The 25145-nt window shown below is 37.1% G+C and overlaps 1 protein-coding gene across 2 annotated transcripts in view; it reads left to right on the forward strand.

The window, feature by feature from the left end:
• Positions 1–25145, forward strand: part of PLXDC2 (plexin domain containing 2) — a 429365-nt gene that overhangs the window by 281372 nt on the left and 122848 nt on the right. For both annotated transcript variants that reach the window (XM_043479119.1, XM_043479121.1), the window contains exons 5-6: positions 18865–18987; positions 24790–24908. In XM_043479119.1, the coding sequence (XP_043335054.1) occupies positions 18865–18987; positions 24790–24908 (242 nt within the window). The remainder of the gene's footprint in view (positions 1–18864; positions 18988–24789; positions 24909–25145) is intronic.

Genomic DNA, 25145 nt, shown 5'->3' on the forward strand with positions numbered 1-25145 from the left:
TGTTCCAAATCCCCATTCATCCCCAATCTTCTCATTTTTTTGCTTTTTGAACTTTCCAAGTATTGGATTGGCCCGTTTTTGGCCAACCCAATATATGACTTGCCTTAGTTTTTTAAAAATTTCTTATTTTATATTGTTATTTTAAAGTCACCTTATTGCAGCACTATGGACATGCAAAAACCTATAAATATTTAATGTATACAACTTTATGAGTTTGGAGATATTCACCCATGAAACCATCACCACAATCAAATCTATAAGTAAATTCATGTGTTTGTGCCAAGTCGCTTTAGTTGTGTCCAATTCATTGCAACCCTGTGGACCGTAGCCTACTAGGTTCCTCTGTCTGTGGAATTCTCCAGACAAGAATACTGGAATGGGTTGCTATGCCCTCCTCCAGGGGATCTTCCCGACCCAGGGATTGAACCCACGTCTTGCATTGACAGATGGGTTCTTTACCACTACACCACCTGAGAAGCCCATAAATAAATCCATTACCTACCACAGTTTCCTCCCATATGATTGATTGATTTTCATATTGATTTTTCTTTTGTGGTAAGAGATTGCCCTCCTAGTAAAATTTGAAGTATATCTTTAACTATAATACCTATGTTATAGAGTAGATCTCCAGAACATATTTTGTTTTTTTAGAATTATTCAATGGATAGCAAGTTTGCAATAGATGCAAAATTTCGATCAAAAGTGGGTTTAAATGAAAGAAAAAAATTATTTTTAACAAAGATTTTGAATGCAATCAAGAAAAAGTTATATGGATTGGAGGTTTCATTTGTTTATGTATAAAATAAAGGATGAAAAAAATCAGATCAACAAATGTCTTGATCATTTTTCTGAAAGAGAAAATGAAAAACTTGAACTTTTTCTAATTGTAGGACAATACATTGCCTGGTTTAAAAAATAAGAAGGAACTCCAACGATTGTGGTTTGAAATGCTGACCTATAACTCAGGGAAGTTTTATATTTACTTTTTTTTTTTAAATAAAACATCGTGTTTTCCAAAATTTCTGCTTATACCAATTAACCTTCATATTATGATATGTTTTCATCACCCTGTTTCCAGGATGTATTTAGCAACAGCTATGAGTTTGGGGCATTGTCACAATGACATCATATGTCATCAATTTTTATAATGCATTATTTTTTAAGATATCATGTTGCTGCCTCCAGTGGGAGTTACTGCCTTGTAGTGGTTTTAAATGTTTCCATACAAATTGGCAACTTGAGCATATTAGATATTATTATTCCTTGATTGGAAAAGCAGCTTCTCTCTTAGCTTGATATATTAAATTGTGTTTCCAGTGATGCACTGAAAACATTAAAAACTAATTATAGCAAAATCTTTCTTCTTCTAGGATATTCTGCCCCAGTGTTTTGTTTTTTTTTGTTTTTTTTTTTTTTTTGCCCCAGTGTTTTTAAGCTTAGCTCTAAAGAATTAGATCAGTTTGATTATTTTGTCTCAGAAAACATCTCCTTGTCTAAAGGTTTCTCTTCTTAATGATAATTGTAATCAGTAATTTTCTATTTTAAAATGGTCTTTCTAATATCTCCTTTCAGATGGAAAAGAATTATAAGATTATCTCAGTGGAGAATAGGTATGTTTTAAAAATACCACCCTAATTAAGAAATGATCCTTAAAGTAATAAATCTTTAGAACTGGAAAGACATTTAACTAGTCAATGTACATCCAAAACATAGAAAGTAAGCTCCCAGAAGGTAAGACCCTCTTTATCTTTCAGTGCTATATCCAGCCCCCCAAATAACATCTGGGCTGAGTCAGCCCTCAGATTGATAAATTGAGGAATAAATGAAATATGTAAAACACAGTTTTCCAAACATTCATGGAGATGTAGTAAATGCTAAGTCTGATCGTTTCCATTTTGAAGGGAAATGAATATGACTAGCAAAGGAAACAAAGAAATACACAAAATATGTAGAAGTGCCAAAAATATTCTCCATGTCATGGGAAAGTTGAAAGATGATGGAAAAGTTCAAAGGAATGTAAGACTGGTAGGAATGGAAAATTGCCCAGGAAGAAGATAAAGCTGAAGAAGAAGGTGCAATTTTATCAGGAGTAGTTCATTGGAGAGAAAGACTTTCTGGAAAGGGGAAATAGAGAAGAGAGTGTGAAGAAAGGAATGCAAAAACAGTGAAAGGAAAAGACCTGCCGTTGCCTATCCAGGGGAGAAAACCGATAGATCATTTAGTGCTGCTCAAGGAGGACATTAAAAGGTAGACCATGCCACTTAGAGCTGTTTCATTATCACCTTTTACAGTAAAATGGGTTCCCTTTCCTTTTTCTCTTATCATAAATAGTAACAAGGATTGCCCTGATCAGAAATTTTCTATTTTATTTTTCTTACTGAATGCATTTATATTGTAGACACACCCTCTTTTGAAATCAATCACCTCTTTGGATTTCTGTGATGCTCTTTCCCAGCTCATTCCCTCTTTTCCTGGCCCCCTCTGTCTCCTTCCATGCTCACTCTCCTCCATCAGGAAGGCTGGCATCAGCATCCCTGTCCTCCAGCCGGCCTTTATAGGATGTGCAGTCTCTTGTCCCATCTCCACTCTGCTTTTCCAGGTGTCCACCCCCTGAGGACTTCAGGCTTGGATAATCATCACCTCCCCTCCCAAACCTTGCTCCCTATTTCCTCCACCTCTCCACTTTTTTTCCTACATTCTAAAGTTAAAGTGGTTTTTTTTTTTTTCCCTTCTGATCATCTTTTCTCTGTTTTTCCCCCTCATAGACTCTGTTTGACCCATCTCTTCCTTTCCATTCTTACTGCCATCAGTTAGGTCACCTTACACCTGAATTATTTCTAATCACCTCTGGCTCCTTGCTGGGCTTCTCGTCTACTGCTACTCCCTCCAAAAGGAATATAGTTCTACCAAACTAAACTAAAATATATCTTTAGTACACTCCCTTCTGCTGAGTTTCACAACAGAAATCAGCCAACATTTATTGAGAACCCATTACATTCTCACAGAGCAGCAGGCAGAAAGGGTTACAATAACAGATGCATTCCCTGCTCCATATGGACATTCAGTTTAGTGTGGGTGACAGACTGGTAAACCTTAGTTAATCCATAAATTAAGTAATATAATGCCTTAAAATTTCTTCTATCATTTTCTATTACCTTGACATAACCTTGTTTACTTTAACCTTGATGGTAAACTCTTCATACCATTTTAAAATAACTCCTAAATTGTTTTTCAAATCTACACCAGCACCTATGGTTACTTAAACACTTAAAAAAACTGAATTCCTTAAAATAACTGAATTGGTTTTTACTTTAAAAACTGAATTGTTTTTTTTTTTTTTCTTTTTAATCTACACCAACAACTCTGGTGATGATGTTTTGTAATTTGAAAGATAGGTAATTCTTTTGATTCAGAGTTAGACTTTTTGAAAACATTTGTCTTGAGATTTGGAAAAATATATTTCACTTGGACTGTAGATGTTCTCCAAGCAAAATATACATATTTATAAACTAACATTTGGTTTTGTTTAGTTCAAAAGCTTAAACCAAAAATGTCAAAGTGGAATGTTTGCTTTGTCAATAAACATTATAAAAAATTATGCTGTAGTCATTGCAGCATATTTACTCCATTTAAAATTGGTTAAGAATAACCAAATATTAGTGTTCTCAGCTTAAAGTAGACTGTTAATGTTATAAGATGTTTTATGTAAGCTCCATGGTAACCAGAAAAATAACACATGTGAAAGATACATGAGAAAGGAAACAAAGCATACCATTCCTAAATTATCAATGAAATGCAAAGTAAAATAGCAAGAGAATAAAAGATGGACAAAAGAACTACTACAAGACAGAAAACAACTGACAAAATGACAATAGTAAGTCCTTCTTTATAATAATTGCTTTAAATATAATTGTATTAAACTCCTCAATCAAAAGACTTAGAATAGCCAAATGGATGTGTGTGTGTGTGTGTGTGTATATCCAACTATCTGCCATCACTTTAGATTTAAGAACGTATACAGATTTTGAGTGGAGGGTTGGAAAAACATATTTCTTGCAAATGGGCACCAAAAGAGAACAGGGTAACTATGCTTATATCATATAAAATAGACTTCATGTCAAAAACTGTTACAAAAGACAAAATATATTGTATTATGATAAAAGAGTTAATTCATCAGGAAGCTGTAACAGTTACAAATATATGTGCACCCAACATCAGAGCACCTAAATATATAAAGCAAACATTGGCAAACTGCAAGGAGAAGTTATCAGTAATAGCTTGAGACTTCAATACTCTGCTTTCAATAGTGGAAACAACATCCAAACAGAAATCAATTAGGAAATGGCAGGCTTAGGCCAAAATAACACTGTAGGCCAAATGAACCTCACATTTCATACATAATATTCCACTCATCTGTAGCAAAACACACATTCTTCTCAAGTCATGGAACATTCTCCAGGGTAGATCATATATTAGGCCACAAGACAATCTTAACATATTTTAAAAGACTGAAATCATATCAAGCATATTTTCCAACCGCAGTGGTATGAAATTAGAAATTAATAGCAGAAGGAAAACTGGAAAATTCACAAATATGTGAACAACCAATGGGTCAAACAAGAAGTCAAAAGGAAACCAGGTGATTATATTGAAACAAATCAAAACAAAGCCACAGCATACCAAAATTTATGGGATTAGCAGAAGCACTAAGAGAGTTTATAGCTATAAACACCTACATTAAAAAAGAAGAAAGTTTTCAAGTAACCTAACTTTACATCTTGGGAAACAGGAAGAAGAACAAACTAAGCTCAAAGTTAGCAGAAGGGAGGAAATAATAAAGATTAGAGAAGAAATAAATGAAAGAGAGAACAAAAAAAAACAGAAAAATCAATAAAACTAAGACTTGGTTTTTGAAAAGATTAGCAAAAATGATAAACCATTAGACTAAGAAAAATGAGAACTGACTCAAATCAGAAATGAAACAGGATACAAGTTATATCAGAGAAATGTAAAGGATCATAAGAGATTACGGTGAAAAATTATCCACCAACAAATGGATAAGCTAGAAGAAATAGGTAAACTTCTAGAAACATAAAACCTACCAAGACTGAATCCTTAAGAAACAGAAAATCTGAGCACATCTGTAATTTGTAAGAAAATTGAGTCAGTAATCAAAAAAATTCCATACAAAAAACTTTCAACCATACCAAAAATATGAATAATACAGAAAACATGTGTGTACCCAGTACTGACTGAAGGGAGTAAAATGGACACAGTTGAATTTTGCTATGTACCCTTCTCCATGTGTTCTTCACTGGAAATAAACACTCTTCTGAATGTGGTGTTTATCAAAGTGCTTTTCCAGTAAAGTAGAGCTGGTTGTGTTAAGTCTTGGATTCAACCCTTCATTGTGTTCCTGCAGCCTTTGAAAAAAGGTCAAGGAACTGCCTGGTGATTCAGTGGTTAGGACTCTGTACTTCTACTGTAGAGGGCCCAGGTTTGATTCCTGGTTGTGGAACTAACATCCTGTAAGCCACACGGTGTGGCTTAAAAAAAGAGTCCCCACACCTTTGCCATGTTTGGCACAACCTCCCAGAGCTGGCCCCTGGCTGTTGCTCTCCAACCTCATCACGCACACACACCATTCTCTGTAAAGCCCCAAAAAGGTCCTCTCCCTCCAGTAACCTCGGTGCCTAGTGTAATCTCTCCAACATGTCAAGCACTCAACTATTACCTGCAAATGGATGTGGACGTGAATGACTGTCAGAACTTGTGTTGAGACACAAATATGAACAAGTCATGGTCTCCGTCCTCTAGAGTCTGTAACAGGTGATAAGTGAGAGGAGAGGCAAGGGGATGGATATGAAAATAAACAATTGTAACTCTGTGTGGTAAGACCTGTAATAGAAGTCAGGTGAGCATAGGGCAGGAACTTCAAAGGGTATAATCAGATCTTATGTGATCAGAGAGGATAAAAGAAATCTTCACACAAGAGGAGACATTTCAATTGAAGCTTGAAAAATGAATAGGATTTTCTAGGACACAAAAGGAGGAAAGTGTATTTCAAGCAGAAAAAGCAGCATGTGAAAATGCATAAAATCCATGGCACCTGCAGAGAGCTGTGATTGTATCAAAGCCCAGGTTACATATGGAGGAGAAAGTGAAAGTATTAGTCTCAGTCATGTTTGACTCTTTTCAACCCCATGGACTGTAGCCCATGGGCTTCACAGGTGGCTCAGACCGTAAAGAATCTGCTTGCAATGCGGGAGACCCTGATTTGATCCCTGGGTCAGGAAGATCCCCTTGTGAAGGCAATGACTACCCACTCCAGTATTCTTGCCTGGAGAATTCCATGGACAGAGGAGCTTGGTGGGCTACAGTCCAGGGGGTCACAAAGAGTCAGACACAACTGAGCAACTGAACAGCACAAGAAGGAGATAAACCCACAATGCAACTTTTTAAACCTCTTTCTCTTCCAATATAATGTTCTCTGAAATGGCTGTATGTAATAAAATTGAGGTTTTGTATACTTTCAAAGTCATTGGGTAGCAGCCATAAGCCAGAGGGACTGGCGTGTCACTCTAACTCTTGAGATGAACTGTGTTGTGGTATCAAGTCTTTAAAAATCTCCAGCATTGCAGAGCCTACAGAGGATGACAGTGGTCACCTGAAGGGGGTGGTGACCCACATTCATGTGATTTTACCTTCCATGTTTTGCAGGATGGTATGGGTTTAGTTGGAGACCTGTGCTGACCCTCCTACCCAAGGTCAGCAGTGAGTTGATGCCTACTGGGGTAATTTCAACCCCTTGTTAGTAACAACAGGAGAGAACTTTTTTTTTTTTTTTTTTAGCTTAAGGAGAGTCCTCTTCCTCAAATAACAAAATAACATTTAAATACTCCTGAGAGGGGATACCATGGTAAAGATCATATTCCATTCACACTGTAGTACATAGTAATTCACCAGATTCTTCCTGAGAGATTTAAATAGGAAGGAGACAGCTGATAGTCATTTTATACCTAGGAAGGGTTTCTGACAATGGCAGTGTTGAAGCCTGAACAGTGAACTCTAATAAAATCTTTCCTATTTTTCCCCAGGCCTCCTGTACCTCAGATTTGTGGAAAGGTTAAAACCTCATTCATCTTTATTTTAATAAATTTAAAGGGTATTACTTTAGCACTGGGGTCTGATTAAATATAGGCTTTCCCTGGCTTTGTTGAGCTTTGGGCACATAGACAAGGAGCCCTCTTATGACTGGGTCATGTTATCGAGGCCAGATTCACCAGCTGCCACCTTGACAGCTCCATTCACACATTGATCAGGACCTGTGGACGGATGTCCAGGAAAGAATTCTTCCCAGCATGGGGAACCTTTTCATGCTCTGCCTTAGCAAACATCACAGTGAAATAAAAGAAACTCCATCCCTTCAGTTCTGATCAGTCTGAATCAGTTACACAAAAGCACATTTTAAGATATGAGTTTTTGCTGCTCTGCCTCAAAAGCTACCTGTTAGAGAACCAGATTATCAATTACAGAAAAGTGGCCATGCCTTCCTGAGGTCCCCGTTGAGAGGTGCTTCTTTCAACCCAAGAAGATGATAGCTTTGCTCCCCCAGCCTTTATGGCAGATGTAAATGTAAAGGTGTTGAAAATAAATGTATACAAATCTCTTTCATTTTCCCTGGGAGGCAATAAAGTGTTGCCACGGCACATGGAAGGTCTTTTTCTACTTTCCGTACCAGTTAACCTAAGAGCAGGTGTAGCCTTATTCATTCACTCTGGGTGGTCCCAGAGTTGTGGTTCTATTGACTGCCTTTTGTTCGCCACATACCTGTATCCATTTCCGCCTGATTCCAGTATTATTCTGGTCAAAGGTTCAGTAAAATGAGAAGTAAATGAGCCATTTTTGTGAATAACATTTGCTACTGCTTTCCTTCGGTTGGATAACGAGATGTTAAGGTATAATTGAAGTAAAAATGTTGAGAAGGAAATGGAAAAATAAGATCCCTAATAGAGTAGGAAGGAAAGTAACATTTTCAGATATCTAAGGATTCATGGTTTAGATTGTCTTTCTGTCTAAAGTATGTATAAAGTAAGAAGAAATAAAATACATGGTCACATGTAAAAGCAAACAAATTCATTGAACATCACAAAATATCCCTAGTTGAATGTGTATGAATGCTGGAACATGTACTTAAGCATTTTAGAATCTAAGCAATCTTTGTAATGACTCCCAAGGTCAAGGAAAAGTGCTTTATTGGCATTTTGATCAAAATAAATATATTCAATCCAATTTTTTCATAATGATTATAAGAAGTAGAATCTCTAACATTTGAATTAGGATCTAGTTTCTGAGCTATATAGTAATTCTAACCAAATTCTCTTTTCTTCTGCCTCTATGACCATATCCTGAATGAATATGAGTAGCTCTTTGTAGTAACTCTCTGGTGGAAGAATATACATCCTCATAAACTCTCCCCTGAGGCAACACTAGGAAGGGATGACCTTGAATAAACAAACTTAATTTTTTTGGTTGTTTATTTTTTCATGTAGTGTGAAGGAAAGAGTGGGGAGAGAATTATTAGAATTATTATAGATGCGAAGAAGTCTTAGGGCTTCTTTTAATCTCTCACTGCTCTCAGTAACTACAGTATTTCCCAAAATAGAGTTGATAAATTTTATGTAAGAATACATTATATCTGTGAAAATAAATGCTCTTTTTAAAAGCCCAATCTAGTTGGTATTAATCAAGATATTGAGGGGCTGTGCAAAGGGAATCAGCAAAATGGGTAAAATCATGTTTAAAATGCTTTTAGAAGAAGTAAGCTGATTGGATTTTATTGTGCTTCAGATTTTGAGATACTCAATATGTGTTTTGAATTGATTTACAAAATCTGTGTACTCTAAGATGTGCATGCACATGCTCTCTATACAGGTATGTATATATACCTATGTATGCATATACATATGTGTATACAGGGGTGTGTATTGGAGAAGGAAATGGCACCCCACTCCAGTACTCTTGCCTGGCGAATCCCATGGATGGAGGACCCTGGTAGGCTACAGTCCATGGGGTCGTGAATCGGACACGACTAAGTGACTTCACTTTCACTTTTCGCTTTCATGCATTGGAGAAGGAAATGGCAACCCACTCCAGTGTTCTTGCCTGGAGAATCCCAGGGACGGGGGAGCCTGGTGGGCTGCCATCTCTGGGGTCATACAGAGTCGGACACGACTGAAGTGACTTAGCAGCAACAGCGGCAGGGGTGTGTATGCACACAAAACCCACACATATGTGTATAAAAACAAAGCCAAATATGTTATAAATTTCTTTCTTTTCCCAAATAGAGTTTTTCTTTCAGCATTTACCATTTAGAGTGTTCAAATTGGAGGGCATATTGAAAGTACAAAGTGCAAAATATGTAGTATGAATAGACAATTGGGTCAGTGCAATTTTGTTATAGCTATTTTGTCCCTCTTATTGAGCACTCGTCACTTTAAGGGACAAACTACCGAAACATCTGAGAAAACAGAATTAAGATCACAAGTCTGAGATTGTAAACAGGGCAAGTGTATCAAGAGGGTGGAAATATCACAGAAGGTCGAGCCTGACCAGGACCACAGTGATCAGGAGCTCAAGAGGAGAGGAATCAATGATGCAGTGGCAGACGGGCCTCCCCAGGGCTCTCATTTTAAAAGTATGTCAGAGCAATGAAATGCTCGATGTATATATTCTGTGTGGTAAAATCGCACCCACATTTGTAGAGTCCCTTTTCACCAGCTAATGCACACAGCAATGTTGTTTAAGAGGGGGTTAATTTTAGCCTGATTTACAGAAGAAATTGCAACTCAAGGAGAGTAAGTATTGACATGAGTTGGGATCATACAGCTTGGAAAACATGAAAAAACAAAAGAAGTTATGAATTTTTGTTTCTCTTCCTTTACTCACCTACACAATTCTAGATCTTGTTCTTTCCTTCTGGGGTTGGAGAGAGGCACTTTATATCGTCAACATAAATGCTTATATTGGTAATTTCATGTTTATAATTTGCAGCCAATAACCAAGTTGTCACTGGTTGTTTTTCTTCCCCAGAGGATAACTTGTAATTTGTAATCCCCAATATGGCTTTAAGCCAATAGAATAAAGGAGTCTATGAGAGGTGATGTATTTTAACATATATAAGTTTTCATTATATAAAATATGATTGGTGTATTTTACCTTAACAGGTGGTTGGAATTGTAGAGGAAATGAATTTGATGATTGAGAAGAGTATAGTTTCCTTCCTAGGTGCCTGTGGTTAGTTAGTTCACATGAGTTTCAGAAATGGTTCTTTCTTTTTTCCTTTAATGAAGTTGCATGAACACACCAATATCCTCAAAGTGAACTGCGTGGTCTACTAGCAACAATTTTGTCCCGAGGAAGCCAGTCACATGAAACCTATCATTGTACAGTTGCATCTGGCAGACATTTACCAGATAACTTACCACAACTCTTAATTTTCATATTAGCAGTTGCTGCTACATGTGATTTTGTTTAAAACGCTGACTGAACTACAAGCAAATATTTGTCTAAAAGAGGTTGGCTTATGCAGCATGGGATAATGTATTATGATTCATAAAATGGCATTTGTGCAAAATGCAAGTTGAATTATACACAAACTTCATTTGTTTGCTTCAAGCAAGTTGTCCACCACAAACACCAGTTCAGTTCAGTTGTTCAGTCATGTCCAACTCTGCGACCCCATGGACTGCAGCATGCCAGGCTTCCCTGTCCATCACCAACTCCCGGAGTTTACCCAAACTCATGTCCATTGAGTCAATGATGCCATCCAACCATCTCATCCTCTGTTGTCCCCTTCTCCTCCTGCCTTCAATCTTTCCCAGCATCAGGATCTTTTCAAATAAGTCAGCTCTTCACATCAGGTGGCCAAAGTATTGGAGTTTCAGTTTCAGCAGCAGTCCTGCCAATGAACACCCAGGACTGATCTCCTTTAGGATGGACTAGTTGGATCTCCTTGCAGTCCAAGGGACTCCCCAGAGTCTCCTCCAACACCACAGTTCAAAAGCATCAATTCTTCAACTTTCACATCCATACATGACTACTGGAAGAAACCATAGCCTTGACTAGATGGACCTTTGTTGGCAAAGTAATGTCTCTGCTTTTTAATATGCTGTCTAGGTTGGTCATAACTTTCCTTCCAAGGAGTAAGCATCTTTTAATATCATGGCTGCAGTCACCATCTTCAGTGATTTTGGAGCCCAGAAAAATAAAGTCAGCCACTGTTTCCACTGTTTCCCCATCTATTTGCCATGAACTGATGGGACTGGATGCCATGATCTTAGCTTTCTAAATGTTGAGCTTTAAGCCAACTTTTTCACTCTCCTCTTTCACTTTCATCAAGAGGCTCTTTAGTTCTTCTTCACTTTCTGCCATAAGGGTGGTGTCATCTGCATATCTGAAGTTATTGATATTTCTCCCAGCAATCTTGATTCCAGCTTGTGCTTCCTCCAGCCCAGTGTTTCTCATGATGTACTCTGCATGTAAGTTAAATAAGCAGCGTGACAATATACAGCCTTGACATGCTCCTTTTCCTATTTGGAACCAGTCTGTTGTTCCATGTCCACTTCTAACTGTTTCTTCCTGACCTGCATACAGATTTCTCAAGAGGCAGGTGAAGGATCTGGTATTCCCATCTCTTTGGGAATTTTCCAGTTTGTGGCAATTCGCATAGTCAAACGTTTTGGCATAGTCAATAAAGCAGAAATAGATGTTTTTCTGGTACACTGTAACCCAAACTGGAATAATGCTTTTTCAATGATCCAGCGGATGTTGGCAATTTGATCTCTGGTTCCTCTGCCTTTTCTAAATCCAACTTGAACTTCTGGAAGTTCACGGTTCACGTACTGTTGAAGCCTGGCTTGAAGAATTTTGAGCATTGCTTTACTAGCATGTGAGGTGAGTGCAATTGTGCAGTAGTTTGAGCATTCTTTGGCATAACTGATAAAACTTCAACCACAAACAGCACCCTATTCAACAACTCAGTTCTTCATGAACAGAAATGAGACAGGTCATGTATAAGGTTAAGGAAAGATCAGTATGAGGAATCTACTCTATAAGTCTTCATGGATAAAAGGTCATAAATTTCAGATCTATTTGATGAATGTGTAGGGTTCATAGTACACATCTCACAAAGGTGGCCACAGTGGCGTACCCCATTGTCATTTGTACTCTAAAGGCAGCATTTAACTGTAAATGTTCAATGCCCTACAGGCATACACATCAGCTTCAGCTTTTCCTCTGGGGTCAGAAATGTCAATTGAATGATGAAGTGAAATATTTTAGGTAGCCTTTTACACATTAAAGCTTTATAGTATGTTTCACAGGTGATGATTGCCTCTTCAGGCTTCCTTCATTACTGTGACACTTCCTATTAAGTGAAACAACAATTGGCAGCCAATAGGAAGTTGATATCTTTACAAGGTGCTTATTCCATTAGAATGTAGGGAAATGTAGATCTACACAAATGCAGAACTTTGAACATTAAAGCTTTTTAATTACCTGTTGTCTTGGAGTTAGGTCCAGTGGTACACTGTAACCCAAACTGGAATAATGCAAGGAAACATGTATCATACCATTTGAGTCTGAAGCACAGTTTTGAAGTTACGTAAGTGTCCTACTGTAGGTATATCAACTATTAGGCGTTAGGCAGAAAAGTCTTCAAGGGGTGAAGATTAGAGAGGATTTCTTTTCTTTTCTTTAAATTTATTTTTTAATTGGAGGATAATTGCTTTACAATGTTTTGTTGGTTTCTGCCATATAGCATTGTGAATCAGCTATAAGTATACATATATCCCCTCTTGGGTCTCCCTCCCATCCCCTCTAGAGAGAATTTAATTGATTGGTTTTTTCTTGCCCGTTTTTGTTTTAAACACTGTCTTTGGGTGTTTTTTTATATCTACTAACTCATTCAACCATCATATCAATCCAATGATATTGATATGATTATTCCTCCATTTAATGGATTAGAGAACTGAGGCACAGAAAGGTCAAGGAACTTAAGTCACTAAAGTCAAAGAACTTAAGTAAAAATTATTAGAAATAATTTGATTTCACCATTAAATAAATCCTCTACTCATATGTCATTCACCTACCAATCTGAGAGTCATTTGGGGGACTGTAATAGCGGGCATCCCTCCCATCCATCCTATAATCCACATGGACTGTATAGGTCGCAAAGAGTTGGATACGACTGATCGACTTTCACTTTCACTAGAGGAATCTAATTTAAATCTATTTATACAATTTGCAGTTAAGAGAATAGAGGCCAAAGCAGTACAGTGAAAGTAGCAGGACTTAGGAGGACTGCCCCTCTGCTCTAAGTGGAGGTGTTGGAACTTCCACAGAGACAGCAGGTCTTTTCTCCCTCAAACTCTTTGTTTAAGAATGAAATCCAGTGAGGAGAGGAGTGTCTAGTTCCGGACACATAATGAATTCTAAAGTATGTGGTGAAGAGGTCATAAAATTTGGAGACCAATTCTAGTCATGTGGCATTAAGCAAATTACCCAGCTTCATTACATGCTTCATTTAATAAAAGGAAACTTGCATCTCCTGTATTGGCAGGTGGTTTCATTACCACTAGTGCCACCTGGGAAGCCTGATAATAATAATGCTAATATTAATAATGTGGACTTCCCTGGTGTCTCAGAGGTAGAAAACCCACCTGCAATGCAGGTTCAGTCCCCAGGTGGGGGAGATCCCCTGGAGAAGGAAATGCAACCCACTCCTGCCTAGAGAATCCCATGGACAGAGGAGACTGGTGATCTACAGCCTATGGGGTTGCAAAGAGTCAGACACGATTTAGTGATTAAACAACAACAAAATCAATAATGTAATTCCTTTCAAAGTTATTATAAGGATACATTGAAGGAACATATGAAAACAATGTAATTGGTAAGGCCCATATAGGTATTGGTGTCTTCCCTGGTAGCTCAGTGGTAAAGAATCCGCCTTCACTGCAGGAGCCGTAGGATACACAGGTTCAATCCCTGGGTCAGGAAGATCTGCTGGAAGAGGGCATGGCAACCCACTCCAGTATTCTTGCCTGGAGAATCTCCATGGACTGAAGAGCCTGGCAGGCTACAGTCCTTAGGGTTGCCAAATCCATAGGGTTGCAAAAAGTTGGACATAACTGAAGAGACTTAGCACACGTGCGTATAGGTATTGGAGATTCCCTGGTAGCTCAGCTGGTAAAGAATCCGCCTGAAATGCAGAAAACCCTGGATTGGTTCCTGGGTTGGGAAGATCCCCTGGAGAAGGAATAGGCTACCCACTGCAGTATTCTTGGGCTTCCGTGGTGGCTCAGATGGTGAGAAATTTGCTGCAATACGGGAGACCTGGTTTCGATCCCTGGATTGGGAAGATCCCTAGGAGAAGGGAACAGCTACCCATTCCAGTATTCTTGTCTGGAGAATTCCATGAACAGAGGAGCCTGGCAGGCTATAGCCCATGGGGTTGCAAAGAGTCAGACACAACTAAGCAACTTTCACTCACACTCACACTGGTTTATTATAAAGGATACAACTCAGGAGCACCTGAATGGAAGAGATGCATAAGGCAAGGGGAGGGGAAGGGTGTGTGTGTGCAGCTTCCAGGCCCTTTCTGTGTGTGCCACGCTCTGAGTAAAACTGTTACCTGAGGGGAGACCCCTTCCAAGACCTGAGAGCAGGCTTTTGTTTAATATTCTAAAATGAATTGTCCAGGAAGACACATATACTGACAAAGCACAAGACTTTATTGGAAAGGGGTACCTGGGCAGTGCTAGGGTTGCTAAAGAACCCTCCTGTCAATTCCAGAGATGTAAGAGATGTGGGTTCAATCCCTGGGTCAGAAAGATCCCCTGGAGAAGGAAATGGCAACCTACTCCAGTATTCTGGCCCGTAAAATCCCATGGACAGAGGAGACTGACAGGCTACATTCTGTGGGGTCACAAAGAGTAGAACACGATTAAAGTGAATTTACACCATATAGGTATTGGTTAATCTCACAATTATCACAATAATATTTGTGGTTAATATATATATAATCATGGTTAGTAAATATATAATTACTGTGTAGGAGTTATTCATATCAGGACTTACAGTGATAGAATTCTCAAAGGCTTGAGGAGGTTTACAAATTTAAAACTATAGACTATTCAAGTGACTAGAGACCATGTACAGAAACAGCCAAGTAGATCTTTCAGTTGCAAGAGAAAATCTGTCAATTATAGCTGAGCTCAGAACTTGACTTTAGGTTTAGTAATGAAGGCAAGAGAAGTGTGTAACTGTTGAAATTCAAAAATCAAAACACATTTGCTTCTCTTATTTGGACTTTTTAAGTGGAAGTATCACTAAGTTACACATTAACCTCAGTAATAACCACTTTTCTACAAATCTTATGACCAGGTAGATAAATTCTATTTAAACTAGAAGCATGTAATGAGTAAAAGAGACATTTTGTGCTTAGTTTTGGGTACAACTGAGCTTGAAAATAAAAAAAATTAAAAACAGTAAATATATGTTACCTAAATTACCTTAAAACGTGAAGGACCAGAAAAATGAAATATTTTTTTCTGTGCAACTGGACATGCTCTAGACAACTAAAGAAAAGAGACAAATGTCTAAATGGGTTATAGGTAACTATGAGTGCTTTTGAAGATTTGGAAAGCATTTATTCAAATAAAGGATGCTTTACTTTGCATAGCTGGTTCTTATTCAACACCTGATTACACTTCCCTCCCTGCTCTCAGCAGGCCTGGAAGGTTTCTCTCCACTCAGTTATTAATCATTGCTGAAATGATATTTTTAAAACTTAGGAATGTAAGGAGAACTCAGTAGGGCCCATGGCTACAATCAAGCATTTTACTTTATAGTCATTAAGAACTAACCTAAGATAATGGAGGAATTAGGTTTCATATGACTAAAGAAAACAAATATTCTCTGAATTAGCAAAATTAAACTAATTGTGTAGAGTTATCCTTGAATTGTTTTTCACATTAATCTTGGTGGTAGTGGTATTAATGGTAATAGTGGCAGCAGATTAATCATAGTGGCAGATGTGCTAGTAATTATAGTAGCAGCTTCTTCTTAGTGGGTCTACCCTGGTGGCTCAGAGGGTAAAGTGTCTGCCTGCAATGCAGGAGACCTGGGTTTGATCCCTGGGTCAGGAAGATCCCCTGGAGAAGGAAATGACAACCCACTCCAGTACTCTTGCCTAGAAGATGCCATGGGGATGGAGGAGCCTGCTAGGTTACAGTCCTTGTAATCGCAAAGAATCGCACATGACTGAGCAACTTCACTTCTCTTCTTGTTAGTAGAAGTTGTAGCAATTGTAATACTCCTATAGTTTAATGTTATTGTAAATATAGCTTTTACACATTAGAAAATTCGTTCATCTTTTCACTTAGTTCTTTGGGAACAGTTTGAGACTTCACCTTTGAAATCTGAGAAATTCTAGTGCTGGAAAACTTTTTCCTGATGAGAGGAAGCAAGAGATAGTGATTCTCATGATCTGAAAACTGGAGAATAACGTTTTGGGAAATCTATAAAAATAAGTGTAATCTTATTTATTTTAAAAGCTAATAGTGAGAATTATGTATCTGAAATCTTTTATGACTGCATTTTTCAATTCTGTGTTCAGAAATTGCTGCTGCAATTTCTTACTGCAGTTGTTTCAGTGAATAAATATTGTATTGATTTAAAATTATCTTACTGCTTTGAACTGCTACTCTCCTTATTCTTTAAATCAATCGGTTTCTCTTATTAGTACATGGAAAATTTAAAGTAGAGGAATAACTATCCGGGGATATTGACCCTGAAAGAACACTTTCAGAGTGTAAATCAATCTTTTCCTTATAAGATTATATTTATAAAATTGTTGCATCCCTTTTAATAGTGAAATTATAAAAGGCACACTGGTGAGGATAAGAGAAAAAAATCACAGACCCTGAAAAATAGTCACTCTTCATCTTTATAATTTTAAGGATGTGATGTTGGACTTTGAACACAGAGCATGACTCTGAGAATCTACAGGGAAATCAAATAAAAGCAATGACTGTTTCACCCTATTGTCATCTTCTAGTACACTTGAGCTATGTGAAATAGCAAATTACAAAGTTCTGCTCAAGACACTGGGAATTTATTTTGAAAGATATTTTTTGTTGTTGAATGTGAAACAGAGTAATTGATGACTATAACATGCTAAAGATTTTACCAGTTTAAGTATCTTTTTAAAAGCTGAATAGCTGTGATTAAATTATGCATTTGGTGAAAAATAAAAAGGAAGTCAAAGGAAAGAAGACCCTGCTGGAAAGACAGAAATTGATTTCAAAGTGAATAACTACAGATTTAGGGCTTCCCTGGTGGCTCAGTGGTAAAGAATCTGCCTGCCAATGCAGGAGACTGGAGTTTGATCTCTGGGTCAGGTAGATCCTCTGGAGAAGGAAATGGCTACCCACTCTGGTATTCTTGCCTGGAAAATTCCATGGACAGAGGAGCCCAGTGGGCTACAGGCCATGGCATCTCACAAGAGTTGGACATGACTTAGCAACTAAGCAACAATAACAAACTAGAGATTTAATTCTCCAATAACTTACTAGAAATTGCAATAGAGAATTTGAAACAATGAGGGCCATGATATGCTAATGAAAGCTTTATTCAGACCATGAAGTGAGATAAAAGTTTTACACTTTTAGGGGTTTAAATTCAACATAATTTTGTGGGTTTTTTTTAAATTCTGCTTTTTCTAAAATTAATTCTTATGAAAATATTAATGGAAAAATGATCTATAGTAACCCTAGATATGTAGTTAACTTATGATTACCTAAACATTACAATTGCATTGTCACAAATAACTTGCTTTGAATTTTATTTTGTAATAATGTGTGTATATGTATGTTTTTATATGTTCTTAATTGTGCACTTCCTAGTTTAATATTAGGAATTAGTATTCCCTGATCTGACTCTCATTTTAGGCAGCTAAATACCTTGGAGGCAAGAAGCCAGTATAGGATTAACAATTTGTCATGGATAATCCACAAAGTAAATAAACCCAGTGTGAATAATTGAAAGTGGGTAGAGTTGTAACACAGGAGCTATTGAAATTTAATTCAAGATAAAGTTCTCCATAGTAAATTCCCTCTCGTTATCCAGTAGCTGGAATAGGCTGGCATCGATAACTCTCTATATAGAGAGGTATTTGTGCATTATCAATGGTTTGCCATCTTATCTGCAAACATATAGACTAACTCCTTGATACAGTGCTACTTGAGCAATCTGAGAAATGTGAAGTTTATTCATGAGTGCTTAGCTTCCTTTCAACTTTGAATAGATGGTTCAAAATACTTTCTGCATTTTAGTATTAAATATATGTAGGTATGGATCCTAAAATGTCCTAAAATGTCCTAAGAATGTCCTAAGAATGAGATTAAGAATGCATAACGGAACATCATGAGAATACATTCATTTGTAAATGGAACTTACCTGTTTGACTAGTGTAAAAATAACAAGGGATTACTAGAGGCAGATTTAATGTTTGGATGACTTACTATACTAGCCTTTTCAGCCTAGTAATCTCTCTGGATCGTAGTCACTTTCCCACAGTTAAAATTGTACATGTAGTAGGTTTCTGATTACTGTTCTGCTACCATATTGTCTGAGAATTTGTCACTTAATCCAGACTCAACTATGTTGATCAGATATTAGAATGTTAATTATGTTTCTTTTTTTAACTACTGTGATTTTTTTTTTCAAAATGTAATTGAAGTTGAGGTATTTTAATTAAAATATTATTTTTTTCCTAACAAGTTCCTGTTTTCCTAATTACAGGTTTCATATACACTGGAGAAGTTGTGCACCGAATGCTAACTGCCACACAGTACATAGCACCTTTAATGGCAAATTTTGACCCCAGCGTATCCAGAAATTCAACTGTCAGATATTTTGATAACGGTATGTGTTGGCTAGCCTATATTTTGCTGAATGTATACTTATAAACACTGATCATCAGATTCATATGAATATTTTTGTAATCTTGGGTTTAGACTGGATTTGTTAACTGTTTGATGTAAATGAGGTAACAAATGTTACTGAGGTAACAAATGTTATACTGCACCTATTAATACTATAATAAGTGGATAAAGTACATGGTTAAATGTCACTCATGTATTCATTCTTTCATTTGCTCATTTAACAAACATTTATTAACATGTATTAGGGAATATAAGTACTCTTGCCTGGAAAATCCCATGGATGGGGGAGCCTGGTAGGCTGCAGTCCATGGGGTTGTGAAGAGTCGGACACGACTGAGTGACTTCACTTTCACTTCTCACTTTCATGCATTGGAGAAGGAAATGGCAACCCACTCCAGTGTTCTTGCCTGGAGAATCCCAGGGCCGGGGGAGCCGGTGGGCTGCCATCTATGGGGTCGCGCAGAGTCAGACACGACTTGAGGCGACTTAGCAGCAGCAGCAGCAGCAGGGAATATAATAAATGATTTGCTGCAAACATTATTTTGAACAAAGCAAACATATTTATTTCATGCTATTTGGAATAAGTCCTTCCTATTATAAAGAAGTAAATAAGGAAAATTTTTTAGTCCTGATTTTTAGGTAGAGCTAAGTGGCATAATATATTGATATTAAATTTCTAAAACTTATAAACTATTTGTATATTTTGAAAATATAGGATAGTGTAGTAGTGAAGTCACTCAGTCGTGTCCGACTCTTTGCGACCCCATTTGACTGTAGCCTACCAGGCTTCTCTGTCCATGGGATTTTCCAGGCAAGAGTACTGAAGTGGGTTGCCATTTCCTTCTCCAGAAAATATAGGATAGTGAGCAATTAAAATTCGCTTGGCCTTCGCAGATGGCTCAGTGGTAAAGAATCCACCTGCCAAGTTGACGTGAGTTTGATCCCTGGGTGGGGAAGATCCTCTAGAGAAGGAAATGGCAACCCAGTCCAGTACAGAAATCCCATGGGCAGAGGAGCCTGGCAGCTACAGTCCGTGGGGTTGCAAAAGAGTCAGACACAACTCAGCAAGTAAACAACAAAATTCACTTAAGGAAAAAGTTTTCCTGACTTTGAAATATGAAATAGAGCTGTTAAATTTTATCGTATATACTGACAACAGTCTATCCCTACTACTTCTTTAGGGGAACACACAAAATAGTCAAGGAAGAAGTAGAATATGTCACTGAATGCCCCCAAACCTAAGTAAGAAATTTATGTTCCTAAAACCATAAGTGAATTTTCATGTCTACATGTTAGTGAAGGCTCTAACTGTGATAGAAAAAGAAATTGTAGGAAAAGGGTGTTTGTTTTGGAAACTTAAAAATAGAAATTTCTGTACTCTTTATAATACAAAAATATTATTTATTTGCCCAAATGAGAATCATCTTTTAAAAAATAGAAACATGTGGCCTGAACAGAGTTATTTCTCCTCTTGTCTTACCTTAATGACCAAGGGAGAAATGTACCGTAGGGTAGCATAGACTTACTGGTGACCTCCGCTTTGAGAAAATGACATCACTTTGCTGAAAGAGATCTGACCAATGTGATAAAGCCATTTTACAAGTCAAAATAGCAAAAGAGGAAGACAACTGAACACATTCAGATGTGCACTTTGAGAAACAGATTTCAAACAATTTGAATAACACCAAAGTGTGCTCCAATAAATGAAGTTAACTCTAAATGTTAACCATAATAATTATTTACTTCTATTATTTTAAGAACTGTTATAGTCTGTCCTCCCACTTAAAGAAAATTGAGGTACAAAGGGTCAGAGATATACAAGCAGATTTTAAGTATACTTTAGACAGAGCTACAATGAGCAACTTATCCGAAGTTTATCTCCTGAATCACCTAAGGAATCTACCCTAAGTAGTTAAGAAAGTTGAGTATTTTCCAAGCTCTGTCACTTACTAGATTATGTTGGGGACATTTAGTCATGGACACAAGCTTCTGATGATCAAGTTTTTATATCATTAACATCAAAATCATAAAACATATTGTCCCCTTCCCCATACACTCTCTCACATACCTTGTGCCTAAGTAGCTCCATATTTTAATTTTACTTTTATTAAAATGATATTGAAAAATTGCTATGTGCCACTTCAACTGAAGTCTAAAGGGCAGTGACTATTTATAAGGAATGATTTTCTTTTGCATACCTGGCACAAGAACTCAATACACAGTAGGTCCTCAATAATTATGCAATGAATGAATAAATGAAAAAAATTAAGTATGTAAAATGATTTTTAATTCTGAGAGTTGTGAAAATACAAATACTCAAAAACAATTGTATTTTTACTTTATTGAAATATCTTCTGTGTAGTAATAAATGGGAATACTGAGTTCTTATAATAATAAGAGCTAGTAATTTCCGTGTTTTATTAAATGATAGAAGTACTTCTCAATATTGTAAGGATCTTCACAAAGTCCTTTCATACCAGAGCAACTTATTGAAATGTTTCCAACTCTGATTGGTTAGGATCATTGAAGGAGTGCTTAAGGATGGGAAACTCAACATTTTAGGAAAACAAAATTTCTCTAAAGGAGACAGCAGCAGTTTAGAACATTTCTTCTAAGATAAAATTTCTGCAAGTATTAAAGCACTAGGTTTTAAAAATCAGGCGATGCTTCCAGATATGATAGCCAGCCTAGATAACTACTGGAGTGTAAGGAAGTCACAGAATATTAATGCACAAGAACTAGAAAAGTTATAAAACTAAATCTTTTATTAGAAAAATAATTTGATGGCTTATAAATAGCAGATTAGAAGCATAATTCTTACCAAAATCATAAACCTAATCAAACATAGAATCAGAAAATTTGGAGTTAACAGTGACCTTAAATGCCCCTAGATCAGCCTACTTGCCTGCTTTTATTTTGGAGGTTAAAAAATTGGCATCCACTACTGATCAGAAGTATGATCACCCCAGCGATACTAAGTCCCAGCTGCTCAGCTTCATTAAGCACAGAGGATAGTGTAGCAACTCATGCAGTCTGTTACATGAGCTTCAATAACAACTTCAGCTCCACCAGGAGGAACTGTGCCGTTAGACTTTGTGTCCATCATCAGAGAAACAACATATGATTGTCAGTCATAAGCCAAGAGATGCACCACTCTAACCCAGCTCTTTGGTAAATTCCGTGCTTGAGTCCAAGGTTTGCTCTTGACAGATTATTCTCCTACATCGTAGCTGACCAAAGAAAATGTTTTTTGATTCACTTATCTAATTGCTTCCTGTGTTAGGTGCTACCTAGAGAGCAATATGTGATCATTATCTGCTGAGAGAAATATAAGATTGTACCTCTAGAAGCCGCTCTCACTAACCTGCGGACTATAGGGTTTTAGATTTAATAAAAGGTGAAACTTGAAATATTGATTATTTCATAAAACAAGATAAAAATATGTAGGTAATTTTTTAAATTTAAGGATAATATTTACACTCAACTAATCTTACTAGTGGGCTTCTCTTGTGGCTAAGTGGTAAAGAATCCACCTGCTAATCAGGAGAGACAGCAGACAGGGGTTTGATCCCTGGGCCAAAAAGATCACATGGAGGAGGAGATGGCAACCCACTCCAGTATTCTTGCCTGGAAAATTCCATGGACAGAGGAGCCTGGTGGGCTACATTCCATGGAGTCACAGAGTCAGACACTATTTAGTAACTAAACAATATCTATCTTACTGGTAGAACCACTTAAATTAACAAATGTTGGAGGAGCTATAATAGGACATAATATAAAACTTATTTGCACATTTTAGCATTATTTTTAAAAGCCTGCTATAATAATACATGGAGAATATCGTCATCAGAATTTGCATTAAAAACATTTAATCACTCTAAAAGAGGTAGACCTCTTTTATGCACAAGAATTTGAAGAAACTATGGATTTGGGAGCTGAATGCAGAAATCTCTAGAAAGCAAAAATTATTCTTCCCATGTTGTAGAAGATACAGGTTCAAGCAGGTTGTGTCCAAGGTCACACACAAAGTTTTAGAGGCAGGACCCAAGTCTAGATCATCTGCCTGCCAATTCGGTGTTTTCTCTGCACCATCAAAGTGCTGACTGAAATTCATGAAGATAGAAATTAGCGAGGATAAGAATTAGGAGGGGACCAGATCTTGAAAGGTGTGGACACGTGTGAAAGAAAAGAAGCAGTTGTTAAGAGGCATTTCATGATCAGAAGACACTTTTACTTCTACAGTTATGGAAAATTTCCTGGCTATTATTGTCCTCTTGCCTTTTCCAGTTAAAAAAAAAATAGTAGTAGAGATACAGAGATGCTCATGAAAGGAAGAGACATGGGTTTTCACTTAAAACAGGGGTATGTCTTAGGTGCTGCTTATGACTAAAACATACCAAGGTAAAAGTCAAAAATAATTTTTTTACTTATAAAGTTTTACCTTAAAGAAACATATTTTTCTGTATTTAAAGTGTACAGTGTGATAATTTGATATATGTATACATTGGAAAAGAATTTCTATTATCAAATTAACTAACATATTCATCCCCTCACATATGTACCTTTTGTTTTTCTGATGTGAACTCTTTAGGTTTTAATCTCAGTAAATTTTGGTTATATTATACAGTGTTGGGCTTCCCCTGTGGCTCAACAGTAAAAAATCCACCTGTAATGCAGATGACAGGGGTTAGATCTCTGGGTCAGGAAGATTCCCCTGGAAAAAGGAATGGCTATCTACTCCAGTATTCTTGCCTAGAGTTGAATCCCATGGACGGAGGAACCTGAAAGGCTATAGTCCATGGAGTCGCAGAGTCAGACATGACTGAAGTGACTGGGCGTGCACACATAACCTCCAGTGTCACTGTAGTCACTGTGTTATACATCAGATCCTCAGACCTGATTTGTTATAGAAATGAAAGTTGGTATCTTTTTGTTAGCATCTCTGTTTCCCCCAGACTCTAGTCCCTGCTTTGTTTTAAGATTTCACATGAACGTGATACCATGCAGTTTTTCTCTTTCTCTTTTTGGCTATTTCACTTAGCTTAATGCCCCCTCCAGATTCATCCTTGTTGTCTCATTGATGGCTATTAAGCTGTGTTTCAATTAACATTTCATGTTAATAATTTTATAGTAAACATTGGCAGATTGACTTATCAGACTGTGGTATACAGCACTGAAGATTCATCCCAGTGTACTTCAAGGGGGCTTCAGAAATCTTAGCCTGGGGCACTTAAAGCTACCTTGCAACCTTCTAGAAGCAATACTACAAAGACAGAAATGCAGGCATTGTGAATTAAAGAAGAAAATTCCCATTAGTGTTAAAGAAATTTCTTCAGCATGGAAGAGTATAATTCTAAATATGGAAGAGACATCTTCAAATCTGTTATAAGTGATGCTAGCTTCCCTGAATGTGTTTCTTTCTCTCTCAGCATTTGTCAAATGTATTTGAAGTTCATTCAAGTCACTTGGGTCGCATTTTGAAAGTGACTCATGGAAATTTAAGCAGACAGTAAACCCATTAACATTAATGGACTTCCTAAGGCAAAATTCCCCCATATTGGGCTCAATATTAACCTCAGTATGAGGTTAGATTGAGAAAATACCCAATTTTTATAAATATCCCAAATGCTATTTCAGTAACAGAATTCCAGTTAACTATATACAATTCAAGTAGCACAACTACTAGATGAGAAAGTAAGATCCATGTTTTGTGAAGATTCCCACCAGAACTGATTGATTTATTTTTCTCATCGAATTTCTTCTGTTCCAATGGGGTTTATAGGCACAGCACTTGTTGTCCAATGGGACCATGTACATCTCCAGGATAATTACAACCTGGGAAGCTTCACATTTCAAGCAACCCTCCTCATGGACGGACGCATCATCTTTGGATATAAAGAAGTAAGTAATATATTGATGAGTTCTTTCCCCTTTGACCTTTGACCTCTCTATCATTTTCTCCAAGTGTCAAGAAAAGGGCATGTAGCATTCATGAGCCTCAAGTCCTTTTCTCACCTCTTGATTTCTTTTGCTTTATTAAAAAAATACAACTTTTAAAATCTGCTGGATAACACTGGTTGTTTATTTTGGGGTTTTGTTTTATTTTTGCATTCTGAATATCTTTGGCATAATGACCTA

Source organism: Cervus canadensis, chromosome 10 (assembly GCF_019320065.1).
Source record: "Cervus canadensis isolate Bull #8, Minnesota chromosome 10, ASM1932006v1, whole genome shotgun sequence".
NCBI classification, from domain to species: Eukaryota; Metazoa; Chordata; class Mammalia; order Artiodactyla; family Cervidae; genus Cervus; species Cervus canadensis.